Source organism: Pinus tabuliformis, chromosome 8 (assembly GCF_031772625.1).
Source record: "Pinus tabuliformis cultivar Carrire ecotype Pingquan chromosome 8, CPIR1, whole genome shotgun sequence".
NCBI lineage: Eukaryota > Viridiplantae > Streptophyta > Pinopsida > Pinales > Pinaceae > Pinus > Pinus tabuliformis.
The window spans coordinates 548,658,480-548,680,284 of NC_142294.1; the positions used below are offsets into that span (position 1 = coordinate 548,658,480).

Here is a 21,805-nt window from a genome sequence, read left to right on the forward strand (position 1 = left end):
ATTTGTCTTCTGTAAGATCTGCTTATATGTTCTATCTGCATTTTGCTTAACTACTTGTATGATTGCTGTGAGAAAAGTGAAATTGCTCTTAGCATAGAACATCTTCAAAACTCAACACTCATCCTAATAGCTGCAGCCAAGAAAATTCAGGCAGGGGCGACAGCAGTCAAATTAGCAACCAGCTGGAGACTACTAAGCAGGCTGGAATCCCTGGAGGCAAAGCTTAAGAATCCACAAAGAATAACCTTCCAGCATGTGCGAAGAACAGCAAATCAGGTAGCCGACAGAATGGCTAACCAAGGTGTTTTTCAGACATCACCATACTTCTCCGGCTCCTTGGACATGGTCGAGGATGAACAACTCAAAAAGGACTGCATCGCTTTGGTGCAAAAGGACCTCTCCCTCCCGGATGCGGGTGGTTATATGGCATAGCAGGTCCGTGGCTCGTCATAAGGGCATGTGTACGCCCGGACGAGCCACGTATACCAGGAGGATTTGTATTAGGTGTAGCAGCGTGCAGCATTTAAGTTCGCAGGTGATGGTTCATGGCAGTCGAGTCCTTTCGGCATTTACTGCCCTTCTTGGTAACTGGAACATGGCGCTTCAAAGCCACAGCTTCTCGGTCATTCTCCCGCAGTTCGTGTTGGCTCATGCTCTGGTCCTGAGGGAGGTTGTGGTGGCTCATTGTATTGGCTCCTGCTCTGGTTCTGAAGGTGGTTGTGGAGGTTCTGAGGTCGCGAGGGGGTATTCCTTCAATTCGAGCAATTCGGGGATGTATGTCATTCTCCCGCAGTCTGGTATAAGGATTGGGTGCTCGGCGGTGGTGTGGGCTCATTCTCTGGTTCCGAGGGAGGCTGCGCGAGAGTATACCTGCTACCCGCCCAATTCAAGGATGCAGCGAGAGCGCCAACGAGGGATAAGTCGGCGCGGGAGTTATAGAGGCCGGGCTTCGTCTCAGAGGCAAGCCCCCTCCCCCTCCTCCTCAATCGAGGTTTCTTCCGAACGCAGACGATCCAGGGGACGGGCAGTGGGCAGAGGAAGAGCCGCGGAACACCAAGAACGGATGGAATGTGGGCACTCTGAGCATCCCATGGTAAGATACCGCATTCCATGCACACTGTCAAATTCTACTTTCTTTGTAACGGTTTCGGTGGAGCACTGCAGAAATCCTCGAGGTCAAGATGAGGCTCTTCATGCCAGCCCTCCGCGGATTCCTGGGTTGGCTCCCACAGTTGATATGCAACTTCCCGCCATTGACATGCTGCGCCCTGTTCAAGACAGTTTCTCCCCAGATCCTGGGGCAGGCCCAAGTGAACCTGTGCAGCGCAACATTCCCACCGAACCGGACATCCACCAGCCTCCCAGATGCAAAACGGAGGACGACCCGCACACCACTGATGATGACTAGTTCGCTCTGCAATTCGCCACAGGTTTCTGAGCAAGGAATTTTTTCACTGTCTGCTCTCACCGCTATCTTATATGTGTCAGGTCTTTGTCATTATGTAATTCTGTCCTTCTCTGTTACAGTGACGGCTATCTATAGTTGTTTCAGTCTCCATGTGTTTCAGTCTCAGCTAAACATGTATGTCGGTCTCATGAATGTCGATTTGGTTCAAGTGTCAGTCTTTTGTAATTTTGGAGATGATTATTCCTGAGCTTACTGTCAGTCCTTCGACAGGAATCACAGGGCTTCGGCTCTGTTGTAACACTGATGATGTAATTTTTGCCTTTTTTGTAATATAATAGCATAGTCTTATTCAGGAAAAAAAAAAAAAGTTAAGATGCATTTACGCATCACTGAGAATTGCTTGACAAGTTTACAAGGGTAAGCATTTGATAAAATAGTATGGGAAACATCTCATCCAATCTGATTTCTGAAATACAAGTTAACTGCATGTTGAAGTTTGAAATACAACTCAGTCAAATTTTTCTGCAATTCAAGATACAAATAACCACAAAAGCGATAAGCTTTCCTCTCATTTTCCTTTCGTTAAAAAAAAGTCAATGAAAATAAACAATTGCAACACAGAGAAACATTGCCCTTCAAAAATTACAAAGAGTAATAACAACAGAAAATAGGGAATAGTACAAGTCCTCCAAGCTTATAATAGTAAAGGAAAAAAAAACACTCCAGGACAAATAACATGACATAACCAAGAGCTCTTCCATTACTACACATAGAAACCTACAAAAAGAAAATATATGAAGAGAAGCAACAAACAATTTTTTTTGGAGCATTGGAACCACATCACATTCTGTTCATGGATTCCTACATCTACGAGAAGCATAAATAAATAAATATTCATTTATCTTTCAGGTTTAAACTAGCCATTCCAACAACTGCCCTGTTATCCTCATATTCATTGTACTCTTCTTCATCTTCACCCTCTGAGCCTTCATCTTCACTGCCACCATCTTCTTCATCAGAAACATTTTCGAGGTGCCCAGCATAATCATTACTATATGCATCCCCAAAAGATGATTCCCCATAATAATCCGTTTCACCATGAGCCTGCTACACGGGGAAAATATCGCTGTGATGATTAGTAACTTGAAAAATCTTATCGTGCAGCTGTGTCCAATATTGCTGTACTAGCATTTTATTATTATAAGGATAAATATTTTCCTTGATGAATTTAAATGTTAAAGTGATTTCATTTCACAATCATGAAAAGCAAACATCTAGGCAAAAAAGACAGAACCCCACCCAATGTAGAGACATGCAATCCACAAAAGAAACAAAAAGATTACAACAGGTAAGAAATGAGGAACTGGAGTTCAATTGATGAAGCATTACATTAAAAATGATGATATGTTGCACCAAGGATAGGAAACATAAAAACAGAAACACTAGAAAAAGAGATTTCCAAAATAGGGACAGCTAATGTCCAATGTTGGCTGGAAACTTGGGTAAAGCGTATAGAAGGAACAACAAAACAGCAAGAAACTTCAATGAAACCTCTCGAAACCTTTGTGCAAGCTTTGGAAACCCACAGGAAAGCCTTGAAAACCCCTAGACAATTCAGTGAATATGAAACAGAGCCAGAATACCCTAGAAACAGCCAAAAACTGCTAATACTGTTTTTTTACACAGTTTTATGGGGTTTCCAGCCTCCTTGGAAGCACGCCCAGTGAGGTTTCCAAGTTTGATGTGTTTTCCAGGACCAGAACAAGTCCCAATGTGATGGGAAATGTGTTTCAGGTAAAAATAAAATCACAGTTACCAGGTTCAAAAGTTTCGTCAGTTCAGGAGGGGGGTGTTTGGAAAAGTTTGGTATTTCAGAAAAAGTTCAAAAAGTTTGAAAATGGTTCAGAAATATGGAACAAATAAAATTATACTTGAAATTTAAACATATTATGAATAAATTCAAATAATCATAGAAACATGCATAAATATAGTATAGTTATGTGATGTGGGGAGCCACAGGGACTCTAAAGGAGTTATTTTGCTTTTGAAACATTTTTAAGGATTTTTTTTCCATGCCTTTTTGAAGGAAAGGTTTAGAGGTCCACTCTGGATCAGTTCAGCTGATCTGAAAGGTTCAGGGTCTGGTAGAACCTGGTAACCATGATAGCAATTATGCAGCCTCAGGGTTTATAGAAATAGGGTGATGACACACCAAGTTAAATACCTGTCTAGGATCACCACTAAGCAGCTTGGGATGTCAAATTGTCAATTCTATTTTCAACGTCTTCTACAACTATGTAATATAGTTTTGCTAACCAACATGAATCATCTCTGCTTTCCTATTTCACATGAGTTAATCGTTTACTCCAGACATTGTGTAGATATAAAAAAAAGTAATTATTTTGTGCACTAACATTGTGACTTTGAATGAATTTCCATCTTGAATACAAAAACAGAAGAAAACAAAGGTAATAGTTTCAAGATTCAACAGCAAGTATTTAATTGTTATTTTTGGCACACAAAATCAAATGAAATCCATAGGGTAGCATCAATCATACAGAATGAATAAAATTCCTTTACAGCAGTAAATAAGTTCAAAAAGACTAGGCAAGAGATGTCAATGTGCATGGATACCATAAAAGCAAAAGTTCATCCTATTTTATTAAGCACAACAATACAAGAACAAAAATACTTCAAAAACTAAGTCCTCAAAATAAAGAAGTACAGTTAAATATGATGAAGTTGAAGCTTATTAAGGTTACCTGGCGTCCAAACTTGTGTTGCCGAACAGAAACACTCATATCTTTTGTCTCTCTCAAAGCATAACCACACTTCTTACATGTTAGTCCCTATAGAGTGACAGGAGATAACAAATGTCAATTAGTCATTTTGTTTATTTATCCCTTCAACATTCAGTACAAGAACAGTTTCACGTCTCTTTCCTTATAAATGGAAATCCAGTTAAACTAATTCACAAAGAAATGATATGTAAAATGCACGAACACATTAGCAGATGGATAATAGTGCCAACTCCAAATTCAAATAATAATAATAAATCCCTATCTATGAAAAGAAATGGGTGAATGGCTAGAATGTCATTTGGGAGATGAGAACTGACATCCGTACCTCTCCTTTCTTGGTTGCATTAGTGACACTTTTCACATGATCATCACAGAAGCAAATCTTGCAACGCAAGCATGTATATATTCCAAGACGATTGCAAGACAAGCAATGAAAAGTCTCACTATCAAGCTGTTGGCAGGAAGCTTGATGCTCAAACTGATCATCCTCACACAACCATTGATCACATGAAAAACATCGGAACATCCTCCCACCATGATCCCAAAGAGTCCGCTCACATTCAACACATGTTGCATCAGTTAGTGGACATGTACAGCAATGAGTTGTGAGGCAGCGTTTGGAATGGCATATGAATGCTTCACAGAAATCACATATGCTGCCAACCATGTTCATTCCTGTAAAGTGCATCATCCAAGAAAAATAAATGGAAAAGTCCTGTTAGATGTGAGCAAATAAATCTCAGTTGATACAAGTCCTGTAAAGTTCATCTTACGAGAAATGTAAATAAAATGGAAAAGTACCTTTAAATGTGAGAAAATAAATCTCAGTTGATACAAGACGGATGGCATCAAGCATGTTTGCCATTTGCAAAAAAGATGTCCTAATGAGTACTGAAATAGCATTGCATATGGAATGAAAGGAAATGAAGTGAAATTGTATGAATGTCAACAAATGACCAAAATAGGTCAATGGGACTAGGAAGGTCCAATCATCTAAATTTTACATATTCCCTGTACTGATTTGGTAAGAGGAGCAACCCCATAACAATAACAAAACATTATACCAGTAGAACCCTCACAACCTCTGAACAGTGACAATTATATAAAACAACAATGGCAGTTTGGCTTAACATGAAAAATACTCATAAATCAGGCAGTTTAGGCAAGTAGTTTTAAACTTTTATGTAATTATTATTCTATTGAATATGAAGTTTCACTTTGGCCATTAAGCATCTCAAAAGCAACATTTTGGGATTTAAGACAATTGAGGATACCTTCAACATTTCAGCTTTCCCTTTAGTTGGTTCTTGCAAGTGATCTTAAGCATGCATACTGTTTCGGAGGGCACCAAGGTCATGAAAAGTTCAACAGTGTTGCTCCGATTACTCTTCAATCTGTATCAAATTGTATGAAGGCAACTTTGTCCAACGCTCTTATTGTGAGGTCTCACCCAACCTTCTCACCTGCTATCATGCTAAAACAAAAGCTTTACGCTCAAAGAATAATGAGCTAGTAAGCCTGAGAAACCAATATAGCCCATGGCATTATCATTGAAAGAATAAAACTACAAGAGTTGGCTCCACCCTTCACACAGAACTAGATCCAAGTTGAATTCTAGAACAAGAAGTGGCAGTGGTGAGAGCCACAACAGGAAGGGACCACTTTCCAACCAAATATGGCAAGCATATCATAATCACTAAAAATGAGATTTGCTTCTTCCAATGTTCAGCATAGAACAAGATAATGATTGCCGGGAATTAAATCCTACCCCAGAAACTGAACAATCTATCCTTGAAATGGGCTAAAAACAATAATTAGCAGCTCCTCCTTCAACTAGCAACAATTCAGCATGCGCTAAGTTTCCTACTTTTGGCACTCTCATGTTTTGCCTGTGCATTGATAAGTCTTTAATATACTGTGGACTTCATGTACCTTAGAATTCTTTGCTGCTTTCCATGAAAACCTTTAGGACTTCGCAGAAACTGTGACACAACCCCAACTGCATAATCAAATCTGGCCTCGTAGTAGTGAAATAGATCAAACACCCTACCAGATGCCTGTATTAAGCTGTATCCACTGGCTTTGAACCCTCACAAGCTGATAACTTCTTTAATGCTTCAATAGGACTTGCAATTAACTTTCATTATGCCACATTGAATCTGTTAGGTTTTGAGTGTTTCCTGCAAATACTCAGCCTAGGACATAAAGATGCCGCCATCTTTCTGCCATATTGTATCTTTTGACTGTTTCCCATGCATACTTTGGCCTAGGTCATAAAGATGTTGCCATCCATTTGTAGGGTGAGGCTTTCACACTTCTTACTCTTCATACACACACCCCTCAGATGTGGTTGTGGAGAGTATTTTTCTTGCACTTGCCATAAATGACCCAACTATAGATAACAAGGGCCTTCCACTTGTCCTTGCAACAACTCACTTGTGTTAGATTACTTTCCTTCCAATAACATTGTCTTAGCCTATGTGCACAATTATGGCTAGTCTAGATAATGTCTACTGTTTTGAACTTTTGATAAGGTTTCCTTACCTTTGTCCGCTTTTATCTTCAGCCTTTGGTCACATGTTTGGCCTTTTTGCTATACCCTTTGGGCTCTCAATCTGGGATATCTTCCAAGTGATTTGATCATTCTTGAGCTATGTAAACTATATGTGGTCCCTAGTTGGTTGGAGATGTTAGAAAATCAGAAAGGCAGAAAGATTCTCTTATGTTGATACTTGTGATATTTTTGTAGTCTTATTAACTTTTCTTTATGTTCTTCTTTTATCTTCTTTTCAGCAAGCAATCATCAAATCAAAACATGAAGATCAACCATACCAAATATAGGCACCCAGCCAGGGCTAAAACCCGTCTATAGGGGAACCCAGTCAAACTCTTCCACTAGCAAATTCAAATCAAACTTGAGACAATCCAAGACCTTAGACCAGACCAAAAGACCCTCCTCCTCCACCAAGTCAGCCTTCCAAGATGATTATGCAAACTTCAGTAGTCACTTCTTGTCTAGCAGCTTCAACCCAGCAACAATCCAGAATTTCGGCCCTACTACAAATCTGAAATTTCGGCCTCCCCAGCAGCTTCAGAATTTCACACGTGTGAGTCAAAGAGAGAGAAAAACAACTTCTTCTTGCTTGAAAAATGTCTCCTTCTTTGCTAGGGTTTTCTCCTTCTTCTTGGGAATTTCACTCTTCTTTTCTGCCTCCAACTACTGCAGATTGAACTTCTTAGTTGATGCTCCAAATAAGATCAAATAGCTGTCAATATATAGTGAGTCTATGAAGTCAAATTCCCTTGATGAGGCCAACTTGTCCTTCTTTGAGGCCGACTTGGTGGAAGAGGCCTGAATGACCTAATAGAATTTTTTTCTTGATAGATAAAGCCCAAGAAGGGTCTTTTACATGATGACAAAGACAAAGACCCTTGACATAAACCCTAGAAGCCTACAATGGAGGCTTTAAAGTAAAAATCATTAACCCAAGCATGAAACTCATGTTTTAATAAATCAATTTCTTTTACAATAAATTTTATTTTTCTTTCTTTTGACAAATACATTACATTATGACTCAAATACAATTACGAAGACCGACACTAGTTACATTTTTCAACAGGAGATGCCTCACCTTGGGTCTCCAACATCCCCATATCCATTTGTGCACTCTTTTCAAGGGGTCTAATTGGTCAAACTCTCCTTACTTTTGGTGCATGGTGTGCACTGTGAACTATGGGTTTTCCATATCATGCCATGCAAATCTCCCAGAGCCTATAGATCAAAACAATTACTTTTCCAAAATTACTTATAGTACCCCTATGGTGTACCTTGATCAAAACCTGTAGACCATTTCATACGAGAAGATTACCTTGTCAACTACAATGTTTTAAAACTTCGACTCGGCCGAGTAGACTCCAACTCTGACTCCGACTCGATATCGACTCGGCCGGCTCGATTTCAATGAATCGATCGTTGTAAAAAAATACATTAAATATTTATTTTTTTTTATAAAAAAACATAATTTTAAAGATTTTCATTCATGTTTCCAAACACACAGCATTAGAATATAGATAGAAGACAACATATGATTAAAGTAGGCTCATGATTCATGAATATATCCATTATATCAAAATGGCACCCAGTGCATTGTCCAATACATACACGATGATGATATAGAGATCAAAACAAAAACACAAAACCAAGGAGGCTAGAAATGGCCTCTACAACAAAAGTAAATTGTGACCAGTACTACTGGCTACTGCTAGAGGAGCCAAGATCATCTGGCTCAACCTCTAGATCAGAGTTAGACAAGCCAGCCCATGGCTCCTCATCATCATCTCCAACTGCAACTGTAGAAGTGGTAGCACTAGCAGGCTGTGCAGCAGCTGCAAGCTGAGATAGACGAGATATGTGCTTTTGTCGTGGCTGAGCAGAGGAAGCGCCTGCAACTGGAGGACTTGCTGGCCCTGAAGCTGGTATAAGTGGATCAAGATTTGCATTCAACTGAACATTATGTTCGAGTGATGCTATCGTCTGTAAATCATAATCAATATCCTCATCAGAATGAAACTCTGTTGGATGACTCTCCACTACCCAATCTGATGTTGGATCAATGTCTTCCAACACAATGGGCTCTGAATCAGGTCTTTTGTTCAACAATTGGTTGTGTCTGAGTTGGAGGTTGTATTGGACATAGACTAGATCATTTAACCGTTTTTTATCCAAACGGTTTCACTTCTTCGTGTGAATCCTCTCAAAGACAGACCAATTGCGCTCACACCCAATAGCACTGCAAGTTTGACTCAAAATACGAATTGCAAACTTCTACGATTCAGGACAATGGCTACCAAAAGCCTCCCACCATTGTGCTGCAAAAAACATAGGAGTGTAATGAGTTAGCTCAACAAAATTACAAATGATATCCAACTTTCAAATTATAAACAATTTAACAAAATAAGTATTAAGAATTTGAAAATTGAAATTTTGTTTACCTGGCTCATCTGCTTCCCTTGCAATCTTTGCTAGGTTCTTCCCAAAGGTACCTGAGGCATTGCTAAAGGTTGTGACCTGTCGGTGTATCTCCAGCTGATCACACTCCAATGGGATCATGCAATCAATGCAGTCAATCAATCCATCTCTAACCCCCCCCTTCAAAGCTCTTGTCGCCTTAGCTTTATAATGATACCGTGGGTTCAAAAAATACTCAGCTGCTGAGTTGATTGTTCCATCTTTCATCAATAATTGCCCAAATGGACCCATACTTAACCACTTTATCCTTCTATGCCCTCTTTATTTGCTCCTTTGCTTGATCCATAGCCTCATAAATGAAGCCCATAGCCAATCTTTCCCCATCCACCAACCACAACACCTTAACCAGTGGCTCAGCAAGCTTCACAATCTTTGTTGCCTTTCTCCAAAATATTTCTTCATTAACTTTCTTTTTCAATTCTTTGCCTTCCTATTTGTGGGACCACTAGCTTTGATTCCATTCTTCACTGGAAAATATCTTTTGCAAGTTTCTATGTTGCAAAAGCATAGATTGCAATGTCAAAAAATGAGTAGCAAATCTAGTGATGGCAGGCCTAATAATATCCCTGCCCCCTGTGTGTCTCCTCATAAGGCTCAAAATCCATGAATGATTGTAGATAAATTTTGTTATGCTTTTGGCATGATCTACAATGTTTTTGACCCAATCTAATTTGCCAATATCCTCAAGCATGAGGTCTATGCAATGTGCAGCACATGGGGTCCAAAAGATGGTTCTGTGTTTTTCCTCTAACAGTTTACCAGCAAGAACATAGATAGAGGCATTATGTGTAATGACTTGAACAACATTAGCCACCCCCACCTCCTCAACAACCTCATCCAATAGCTAAAACAACAATTGTCCATCTTTTACCTTATCAGATGCATCAACTGATTTTAGAAACATGGTTCCCTGTGGGAAAAAGATTAAAAGGTTTATGACAGTATGGTTCCTTTGATCAGTCCATCCATCTGACATGATGGTACATCCTATTCTTGCCCATGAGCCCTTGAAATCTTTCAAATACTCATTAATGGGGGAAATTTATTTCTGCAAACGATAACCCCTTATCTCATGCAAAGTAGGGCCTTTGAAGCCTTTCCCAGCAGCATGTATCGCATCAAACATTAGCTCATAATATGGTGAACGGGAAGCATTAAAGGGGATATCAGCATCATACCACCATCTACATATGTAATCACAAGCAGTCTCCCTCAATTCTTTCTTCCAATGGTCATCTAAAGTGGGCTGCAAAGTTCTACTAGCTTGAGGACCATGTGCATCTGATGGAGAGGAGGGTGTGACAGTGAAATAACTTTTGATATTCATATCACCTTTCTTTTGCATTTTACCCTTACCCTTTTTTTGAATAGACTCCAAAGAGGGAAGAACATATCGGAAGGGGTTGGATGCATCAGTACAAGGGATAGAGGAAGAACCCTCAAAATCAAAATGGGGGTTGGTAGCCAGCGTTTTTTGTATACTCCTCTTCCTCCCAATTTCAACCTCTAACTCTTTTTGCCTAGCCTTTTCTTCTTTAAACTTCTCAAAGTTGGCTAACAATTCCTTCCTAATCTCCCCAATTTCATCTGATTCACATGGAGTAATTTGGCCTCTAATCCCCGCCAAGTGTTGTTTCAACCTATTAATGCCCCCAGGACCTTCCTTAATTTTTCTATGGAAAAATTTGCAATGCATTTGACTATCAACCATTTCAACATATGCCCAAGCAACATCTTTCACTCTAGGTGCCATTTTTTGACTTGGAAATGAAAGCAAAAAATCTGAAAATGAAAACAAAAAAAATAGCATTGCTTCAATGTTCATTTCTTTCACAAAAAACACTCTTTTCAATTTCCAGATTTGCACATAAAAATTAATAAGCAAAAACAGATTTTTACAAGTGAAAAAAATACCTCTAGGCACAAACTGCCTCCTCAAGGTTGCTCCAACAAACCAACTCCTCAATGCTGCTCCAAATGGCTGCCCAAGAAGCTCCTCACTCCTGCTACAATGCTTGCCCAAGACTCCTCACTGCTGCTCCAAAAACAAACTCCACAACTCCTCACAAACTCTCACTCAAATGCAATGAGATGGCTGTGAGGAAATGAGAGGGGTTGGGTGGGTTTTATAGGGTTTAGGAGAGGGGAATGGACCCCAAAGAACCTAAAGGCAAATTAGAAATGGGTTTGGGGTCCCCAAAAAGCAATTTTCAAAACAAACAAAAAATCGTTGTTCTGGCTTTTTCGGGCCGCTGTCACCGAGCCGGCCGAGTAGGCTCGAACTCTGCCAAGTTGGCCGGGGTATTATCGAGCCGGCCGAGTTGTCGACTCGATAATAACCCAGCTGGCTGTTCCGGTTCGAAGGTTGAGTCGACCCAGTGGGGGCATGACTCGGACCAACTCGGCCAAGTCAGTTTCAAGTCGGCCGTTTTTTAAAACAGTGATCGACTAGCCTAAAACTCGGTTACACCCTTCAAGAATTTCCAAATCTATTTAAGTTAGTGTTGATAATATTGGCATTGGCAAAAAATTGGTGAGGGCCTAGATTCCAGAAAACATCTCTGAAATATCGGCGAAAAAATCGACAAAACATGGAAAACATTAAAAAATACAAAATATATTTGTTTTCAAAATTTTAAACATATAAAGCAACAACAACATCAAATAAACACATGGGCACATAAATATGGAGAAAGCACTAATATATATGATGTAGTGGATGCCAAATAAAAAATTATACATCAAATTCGATACTGAATCTTGAATCCTCATCATCAATATCACCCTCTAACCATTATAATAAGATAATATAAGCTTAACATGTCAAATTGAGATTTTGTTTTGAGCAATGGGTACATTTTTACTAGGGTCGTGACACAGGAGTTCAACAATCACTACCACCAACATTGAGGTATATAGAGGGCTTGGTGCTCTTGATTAAATGCTAGTGCCATGCCCCCATGCCCTCATACATGACAAAATCGAATGGAAACGTTACAATCTCCCAAATCCTAAAAATTGTTAAGTTTGCTAGATTTTGAGTGGGACCTAAAATTCTACTTTCTCCATATGAAAGCCAATAAGATTGGAACCACTCTCCAACATCCTGAAACAATGAATGGTGATTTTAATAATTTACGTAAAAGCGATCCCTTACTTTAAGAATTTAACATTACCATTAATTACATAACATTAGTAGGGGTTGGACAAATCCACTTGCTCAACACTTGGAATCCCTTCTAAGATTGCACAATAACCCTCAACTACCTCCAAATTGTCTCACAAGTCCAACTTGTTGAATGAAATGACAAAAAATGAAGGCATTATGACTCAAGACCATGATTTGTTAATAAACTGGGTGAAAAATCGAAACAATCACAATTTTTTAGTAAATTGTGCAATGTTTATTTTAAGGAAAAATTGCAAGCCGAAAAATCAGATCGCCACAAAAATTGTGATTTTTCGACACATTGCCAAAAAATCATTGATGTTATCAACACTGATTTAAATCATCTCTTGGTCTTTGTTAAGGGTTCCAAATCTTACTATATTACATGTCATTGCTATGTTAGACTAATGTCAAACTTGTGATCTAGCTCTCTTCCTCTCACCTCTCAGTGACTTGGACATCTTAGATCTGTTGTTTCCTTCAACCCTCCATCATTTGAAGGCTTCCTCGATAGGCTCTCCTTTACATTGGCTTGGTTTCATCCTTGTTGAATTGATTGGTTGTTCTACAATGTCTTTAGCTTCATCCCATACCCACATCTTGGTTTTCCAACATCACCACTTAAAGGGGGCGATGGTTTCCAACATAGCTTGCAAGGAAGGTGCATTCAAATTAAGGGCATTTGGGTTACCAAACATGCCTTTTAGGGTTTTATATTTTCTGTGTGATTCATTGCTTTTGCATATCTTTCCTTATTACATTGGTAGATAGCATATCCAAGTTTGTTTTGCAAGATTATCTTAGCACAATCAAGTGCACTAAGTTCATTCTTTTCCCTCTCCTAGCTACCTATTGTATTGCTTCTTGCCCTAGTCCAAGTAGCATTCAATTTGGATTCTTATTTACTTCCAAAGCTAGTTAAAACTCTAGTTCACCTAGGATGGTCAACAAACCCTAGGACCTCCTTCCATGTGCTTTATCACTAAAGTAAAAGAGTAAAATATTTAATGTTTCATGTTCATTGTGTGCATTGAATGGAATAGTGGGGTTAGATAGGTTGCATCTCTCTTTCCTTTTTCTTTATTTCAATTCTCTTTACTTTCCTGCGAGTAGGTAGACACACCAAGAGTTTAAAGGAAGATGAGCCCTATTTTGGCTCCCTTTGCTCTTCTTAATTCACCATCATATTTACTTCTTGTTGTTAAGACTTAAGAGAACTCGCCACTAATCATAATCACCATAGTCGTAGGTTTCACATAATCAACTCTCTAACCCTAATTAAGTTAGTGGGCTATTCCCCTCCTTTTAACTTCTATCCTTCCTTAGTTTGCCTGATTTCTTCTGAAAACTAGGGGGCCACCCCCTTTCCTTGTAAAAATTTATGAATCTCACACATTAGAAATCCCTAATACATTATCTGGTTTATTATCTCCTACTTATTCATTCCATTAACAAGTTATTTATTAATATAAATATCAAAATAAACACAAATGCAACCTTCACACATATACAAATCAGCAACTGAAATAACTGAGACAATCACACAAGGGACATCGTTATTTTTGGACAATCGTCCCTGGAAAAACCCAATGTGGGAAAATCGGTGCAGCAGATATGAGGGTTTTATTATTATGCAGTTTCTGAATACAACTAGGGTGCCAGAAATGGCTCACCCTTTAGAGATTTTCCTTGGCAGAAGTACCTCTCCTCGGAGACAGATATTCCGACTGATCAGCAACCAGATGATTGATCCCACAACAACTTTGACAGTTCCTTAGCTGGACAGCGAAAGCTGCTCCAAGCTTCTCTCTGGAACTGCGTCACCCTCTACAGCTCTGCGTCTACCTCTTAGCTCCCAGTTTGTCCCACGAAAATTTCTCAGTGCTGCCTCTTCAGCCCAACGTCAGCTCTGCAACCCTCTAAGTAGCCTCTGTTGCCTCTGCATCTTCTGCATTGGCCTCCTTAGCCTCTGCGTCAGCCTTCTTAGGCTCTGCGCTGTCTCTCCAACACTTTCTCTGCCTCTCTGATATATATTCTCGGCCTTTTGTCGAACTGCCCCTCACTGCAACAGATCACTAACTCTATTTCTCAGCAAACCCTACCCCAAAAAATCGAATTCTTGATCAACTTGGTGTGTCTCCAACTGACCCTCAAGCCTCCTCTTATACTTTTCCTGTTGACGATTCAACGGCCGAGATTGCATCCCTAATCAAAAGCTAAGATTAGATCTGGCTTGATCCTCGTCTCTTAGAAATTTCTCACCCATTTTATATTAATACACATAAATATTTTAATTTTCCTAAGTTTAGACTTAGGAACACCATTAAAAATATTAATTATTTTAATATCTCTCCATCTTGGTGGAATATCCCCAAACAATTTTTGGGTCTTGGAGATCTCATTTGCCTTACCCTCTCCACCAATTTTCATGGCTAGAGCACATCCAATGCTACCAAAAATCAACACTTCCTCTTAGCAAGGAATGTGCTCTAGTAATGCTTCACCATTGAAACATCACACTAATCTTTCGCATCGGTACTTGTGTTGATGCTTGGCCTGCTGCCTCACATCCTCCGCATTGTTGCTTCCTGTACTGTTGCCCATGACACTGCCATTGCCACTGCTATATCTGTACTACAGCTCCCTCTCAACATGCTGCATCATGTTGCCCATAGCACTGCCACTGTTAACTGCTGCATTGCAACTCAATTACCAAAAAGTAAGTAATTGACTTCTCCCAACCACTGACATCCCGGTCAATCTGGAATCCTCGTGATGTTGAAGTTGCCTCTGCTGCTAACCCATGCTCCCTCTGTTGCCATTGCGCTGCTGCAACCTCTTATGTGCCTCTCGCACTACTACAACCTCTACTGCACTGCTACAAAAATCTGCACTCTAGCCCTGCCTTGCTGCTCCACCACACTTTGCTCTACTCAACCCCTGTCATCATGCTACTGTCATTAAGGGCTCCGTAACCGGATGTGATCCAAGAGTTTGGGCACCTCAAGGATCCTGCCCCTGCATGTAGTCCTACTGACTACAACTCGATGTCACCCCATCTCTTCTCTAGAGGCGCATGATCACTCATGGCACAATCGTCATCAATCTCGACATCCTTCTCCACCTTTGTTGGAGCTACTTTTGAGTCAGAAGCTTCTCCCTTGCCTTTCTTCCTGGGGCACTGAGATGCATAATGTCCCATCTCCCCACAGTTGAAGCACTTGACCTTGGAGATGCCCTTCTTTCTCTTCCCTTGTTGTCCCGCAGATGCTAGAGCTGCATCCTCCTCCTCCTCTTTCTTGACTCGAACTCCCTTACTTCTACTCCCTGCCTTGGTCAACCTCCTAATCTCTTCCCATCGAAGAGCTACCCACATCTCCTCCCAACTAGAGAGAGTTGCTCTACCCAAGATGCTTTGGACAAACGTCTCCCGGTCCTTGAAGACTGCATTCAGAGCAATGCTGACCATAAATTCTAGATCCGGTGTAGACCCCATGGAAGTTAGCTGGTTGCGAATTCCTTGCAACAACCTGAGGAGGAAGTGATCTATCTCCTCTCCTTTCCACATCTGATATGACCTCAACAGATTTTCCAATAACATCTTCCGCTACACGGAAGAGCCCTAGTATAAGGTGGTCAGCGCCTCCCACATCTCCCTTAATCTGTTCTTTTCAGCAATATGTGGTATGACATGATCCTTGACCCCGTCTAGGATCATGCATTTCACTTTCGCCATGGCCTCCTCATACTTCTCATTTGCATTCGGGTCAACAGGGACAACTACAGTTTTCAAGGCATAGTCTTTGATGCGATGTTTATCCAAGATTGCCAGCATCCTGGCCTTCCAGATGACAAAATTGAAAGCCCCGTCCAATCTGTCCTGATCCCTCAATCCGTTCACTGCCATCTCTGCTCCTCTTCTAGACTCCCTTTGAGTCTCGACTTCCCTCTTAGAAATCGGCCAACTGTTGAATCAATCCACTCCAATCCCTCTTTGTTGCTACAACTCGGATCTGGATTTCTTGGCTAGAAATACATCGAGGTAGTGCTTCCCTCTACCTTGGTTTCGTCTCCTTAGACACTGTTCTGTACTGACAGAACCAGCATCCCACCAACTCCTCAAATCACAATCTGCACAACTCCCTTAGCCTCGGACACTGAAGAATCTGAGCCCTTCTGGCTCTGTGCAATCAGTGAGATCTAGATCAGCTCCTCCTGGCCTCGGTGTCAATCCTTCCTGGCTGAGAAAGATGATTGAGCATGGTGTAGGCCTGATCTGCCTCCTTTTGTCTCTGCGTTGGCCCTTCCCTTGGCTCGAAATGCTGACACAAGCTAAGCCTCTACATCACCTCTAAGCACTGCATCACTTCTTCCCTTGTTGCTTTAGCTCTGGAACAGCGCTGTCTCTCGGAACAGCTGCTTCTCCTGCAAATTTTCAGATTTCTTCTGCTGGTGTCTTCAGTCCTCATGTGATCTACAATCGCTCTGATACCATGTGAAAATTTATGAATCTAACACATTAGAAATCCCTACTGCATTATCTGGTTTATTTTCTCCTACTTGTTCATTCCATTAACAATTTATTTATTAATATAAATACCGAAATAAACACAAATGCAACCTTCCCACATATACAGATCAGAAACTAAAATAACTGAGACAATCACACAAGGGACATCGTTATTTTTGGATAATCGTCCCTAGAAAAACCCAATGCGGGAAAACCGGTGCAGCAGATATGAGGGTTTTATTATTATGCAGTTTCTAAATACAACTAGCATGCCAGAAATGGCTCACCCTTCATAGATTTTCCTTGGCAGAAGTACCTCTCCTCGGATACAGATATTCTAACTGATCAGCAACCGGATGATTGATCCCATAGCAACTTCGACAGTTCCTTAGTTGGACAGCGAAATCTGCTCCAAGCTTCTCTCTAGAACTGCATCACCCTCTACGGCTCTGCATTTGCCTCTCAGCTCCCAATCTGTCCTACAAAAATTTCTCAACACTGCCTCTTCAGCGCAGCATCAGCTCTGCAACCCTCTGCGCAGCCTCTATTGCCTTTGCGTCAGCCTCTTGGCCCTATGTGTATCCTGCGATGGCCTCCTTTGCATTAGTCATGTCTACCTCTACGTCAGCTTTCCTAGGCTCTGCACTGTCTCTCCAACACTTTCTTTGCCTCTCTGATATGTATTCTCGGCCTTTTGCCGAACTACCCCTCGCTACAACAAATCACTAACTCGATTTCTCAGCAAACCCTACCCCAGAAAATCGAATTCTTGATCAACTTGGTGTGTCTCCAACTGATCCTCAAGCCACCTCTTATACTTTTCTTGTTGACGATTCAACAGCCGAGATTAAGTCCGTAATCAACGACTAAGATTAGATCTGGCTTGATCCTCGTCTCTTAGAACTTTCTCACCCATTTTATATTAATACACATTAATATTTAAATTTTCCTAAGTTTAGACTTAGGAACCCCATTAAAAATATTAATTATTTTAATATCTCTCCATCCAGGTGGAATTTCCCCAAACAATTTCTAAGTCTTGGAGATCTCATGTGCCTTATCCTCTCCACCAACTTTCATGGCTAGAGCACATCCAATGCTACCAAAAATCAACATTCCCTTCTAAGCAACCAAGTTTGCAATTTCCTAATTGTGGTAGCATAGTGCCTCACTTTAACTATCACACTACATTTTGGTAACTCCACTGGGGAGTACTAGTCAATTGTTTCCTTTCTCAAGTGAGGGTTTCCCTCTTCCTTTTGTCACTTCCTCTTCCTTATCCCTAGAGGTCACTTCCCCTATCTCTTTCAATCTTGGTGCCAACCAACTCGTCTCTCAAAACATGTCAAAAGTTATTATATGTATCAAAAACAAGCATTGTAGACATACCTCCAACCACATCCAAGTATGTATCCATCAAAAATTTACATGGACAACTTCGTAGCCAAGGATTTCATTCACATATACGACCTCAACCTATGCCTCAAGCGTTGCCTTCAAACATAAGACACCTTACACCTCTCTTCAACATAAACCAAGTTAACCATGAATATCTCTAGTGTTTCCTTTCAACATGACACAAGCAATTGTTCCTTTCCAAGGGTATCATGTGACTTTGCCTCTACCCTCAAGACAAGATGGCCCTCCATCGTTTCCTATCCAAGTCGGCATCCAACCTAAGATAACATGTAGGACAAGTGACAAACACATGCCCGATATGAAAAGAGTCAAGACTAACTCACCAAACTTCTCAACTCGAACAAACTCAAAAGAATTGATTTCAAACTTTAGAGCTTGAACTCAAGAACCTTAGAGACCTCACAAGGAACCAAAACCTTTCTCAACTTCAACTCAAATAGAAGTAGCTAAAACCTCAACCAAGGCCAATGAAATTGAGCTTGCCATTCGGCATTACTTACCTCCATCCTTACAATGTAGATTACATGGGCCTTCCTTTCTAACAAAAGTTCTCATCCAATGGATCACAGTGACTCAAATGACCAACCTTTCCCTTCCCCTCAACTAGACAACTAGAGTTAGTATCATAAACACAACATTCAAGCAACTATCTAATTTCATGCTCTTCAAAGAAAGGATTCTAAGACTTCATGTTATAGCATCAAACATTCTAAACCTTTCCAAGTTTTAACATCTCAGCTTGACACTTTTTCATTGAGACAAGAAGCTACAGCTCAACTTGGTACTTCTACCTCTCATTCTAAAGTTGAAACCTTAAACCAGTTCCCCACAACTGAGATTGTGGTCTTGTGCCTCCTTATGCACGCAAACCTCAAAATCATTTCATAAAATGTGTAAGCATCTATACTTGCACCTTAGACATAGAGGTTGAACCTTCTTACTACACCCTCGCAATGAGGATTGATTGTCCACTATGATTACCCTTATGCCTAGCCCTCCTCCCATTGTCCCTCCATCTCCTTCAAACCCTCTTACTTGGAGCCTCTCCCTTTACGTGAGACTCCTTGTGGCCTTCCCTCATTCCCTATCTAAAGAAATGCTTCTTGTCTTCCTTCCTTGCTTAAACATCCTCCATCCTTTCACCTTACTCCTTTGTCCTTTCTCCTTACTCCTTTGTCCTTTCTCCAAAGAAGCTCCTTCGCTTATCCAACCCCTATTGTGTCCTCATTTTCCCTATCAGCCTTCCTCATCATGGATGTTATCATTCATGATTGCCTCTCTTTCTTAGTATGCTTCCTTTTCTCATGCTCCATGCCTTTGGAAAGACTTCAATTTTCCTTGCTCCACTCAATATGAGCACCTTTCCCTTTTTTCTCTCTCTTTCAAGGCATCCCCACCCTGTTTCTCCTTTCCCATAGAGGCCCATTGTTAATTTTAGATAGCAATGGTATGTTCTATGCTTTAGCACAATTTACTTCAATGTTCCTTATTAGCCCAATGACAATTTCCAATTATATTCAGTGACAATCACATTAACTTAAACACATTGACAGTAAATGCAGATAGAACATAAAAACATGTGCAGAAGACAAGCCAAGACAAAAGGACACAAGATATGGCGAATGCCAAGGAAAACCCCAATGTGGGGAACCCTTTGGTCAAATCTTCTTATTATTCTTCAATAGTTCAGCAGAGAGAGAAAGTACACATATCAAATTAACTTGCCCAAAATAGTCCTATCAAATCAGCAGTCAACTTTAGCCCTAACCAGAAAGTCAACGGCGGTCAAAGCAGCGCCAAAATGTCCTCCAAGCAACTCGATCAACAACAGATAAATCCGGCCTTCCAAGAGGGTCAAAGTCAACCCAAAACATATTAGTCAAACCAGTCAAAGGAGAGAGGAAAAACTGCAATAAATTCTGCAGTCAACCCTAGTCAAATTGTCCCAAACTTCTCGAAAATTGTGCCAATGAATGCGGCCTTCAAAAATCGGATTTCTGCCCACAAAAACAAAGTCAACGTTGGTTAAAAACACCTTAGTCAATGTTGGTCAACGTTGTTCTGTTTTCCTGAAATTTTCGGCCAGCAAGCAAACCCAAAAATTCGTCCTCCTTTCAAACATGCGAAGTAGAGAAGGTTGCCTCCAAGTTGTATGAACCAAGAGAGAAGAGAGAGAGATATGTGATGAGATGAGTAATGTCCAAATGAGGAGAGAGGTCACTCCTATTTATAAACTTCGTTGAGGGTGAAGAGACACATCTATTAGGCTTCATGAGCCTACATTTGACTGAGGTCGACCTTGACAATTTGTGAATGAGAGAATAAATTCAAAATTCCACTTCTGCTTGTCAGAATGAGATGATCTTTATATCAAAATTGGACTTCTCGAAAAGAGGAATCCACTGTAGTAATCATCTCCATCATATGAGTTGTCCTAAGGTGGAATTTGGCCCTAGTTGCCAATTTTAAGTTTTAACGCTCCCTCTCAACTAAGGAGAATCCCACCTGCCGGTCCATTTGTCATCATCATGCCATCCTGTCATCCTATACCATCCTTGTCATCACTGCCCTGCTGATCCATGAAGTAATAATGAAGAAGTGATCGAGAGTGAGTCATAACATCATACCACTCTCCACTGACAAAATTCAATCCTTGATCCCAAATCAAGTTGTTGAATACCATGCATCCTAGTCATAGGGAGTATGGCAATACACGATGCACCCATCGATAGTGCTATGGTCCCTAACCATCTTTTCCCAACTCATTGGCAAGATGAGAGGTACTTCCCATGAGTCCCAGACTCTATGCGCAAGATGTGTGTTAGGGCATCAACAGGAGAAGGTGAACCATTCATCCTACTCATATATGCCATAGGAGAAGGTGAACCACTCATCCTATGCATATGTCATTCGTAGGGAAAGGTGAACCACTCACCCTACATACATGTGTCTGGGTAGGGGAAGGTGAACCACTCACCCTACACACATGTCAACCATCATGGGGTATCACAGGGGAAGGTGAACCACTCACCATATGGTCGCTCATAGCTCCAAGAAGTACTCCAAGCCCTCAGGAGCTCCCAGAGCTCAGTGTCCAACTCATACGAGACCCTCATAAGAGGGTCGTTCCACGACTCCAAGTCTCTCTCGGAAGGTTAAGAATTTGACCTTCCCCAAAGGCTTCGTGAAAATGTCTGTGACCTGTTCATCCGTCCTAATGTGTTGGAGTCTTATTGCTCCCTGTTGTACCATATCTCGAATAAAGTGGTACCTGATATCAATGTGCTTGGAGCGGTCATGGAACACGAGATTCTCTGATAGGCAAATCCCACTCTGGTTGTCGCAAAAGATCACGATGGTATCCAACACGTGCTCAAATAGCTCATTGAAGAGTGTCCTCAACTAAACAGCTTCACAACAAGCCATACTCATAGCAATGTATTTAGCCTCGTTGGTGCTTAGTGCAACC

General features: G+C 40.7%; 1 protein-coding gene across 2 annotated transcripts in view; it reads right to left on the reverse strand.

Moving 5' to 3' along the window:
• Positions 1-2,145: 2,145 nt before the first annotated feature.
• The window catches only part of LOC149236609 (uncharacterized), a 57,313-nt gene continuing 37,653 nt past the window's right edge, over positions 2,146-21,805 (reverse strand). Inside the window, exons 2-4 of one of the 2 annotated variants that reach the window (XM_089372438.1) lie at positions 4,535-4,884; positions 4,171-4,257; positions 2,146-2,515 (exon numbers count right to left, since the gene is read on the reverse strand). In XM_089372438.1, coding sequence (XP_089228564.1) covers positions 2,303-2,515; positions 4,171-4,257; positions 4,535-4,884 — 650 coding nt within the window. In that variant the 3' untranslated portion in view covers positions 2,146-2,302. The remainder of the gene's footprint in view (positions 2,516-4,170; positions 4,258-4,534; positions 4,885-21,805) is intronic. The other variant, XM_089372439.1, reaches the window with a different exon arrangement.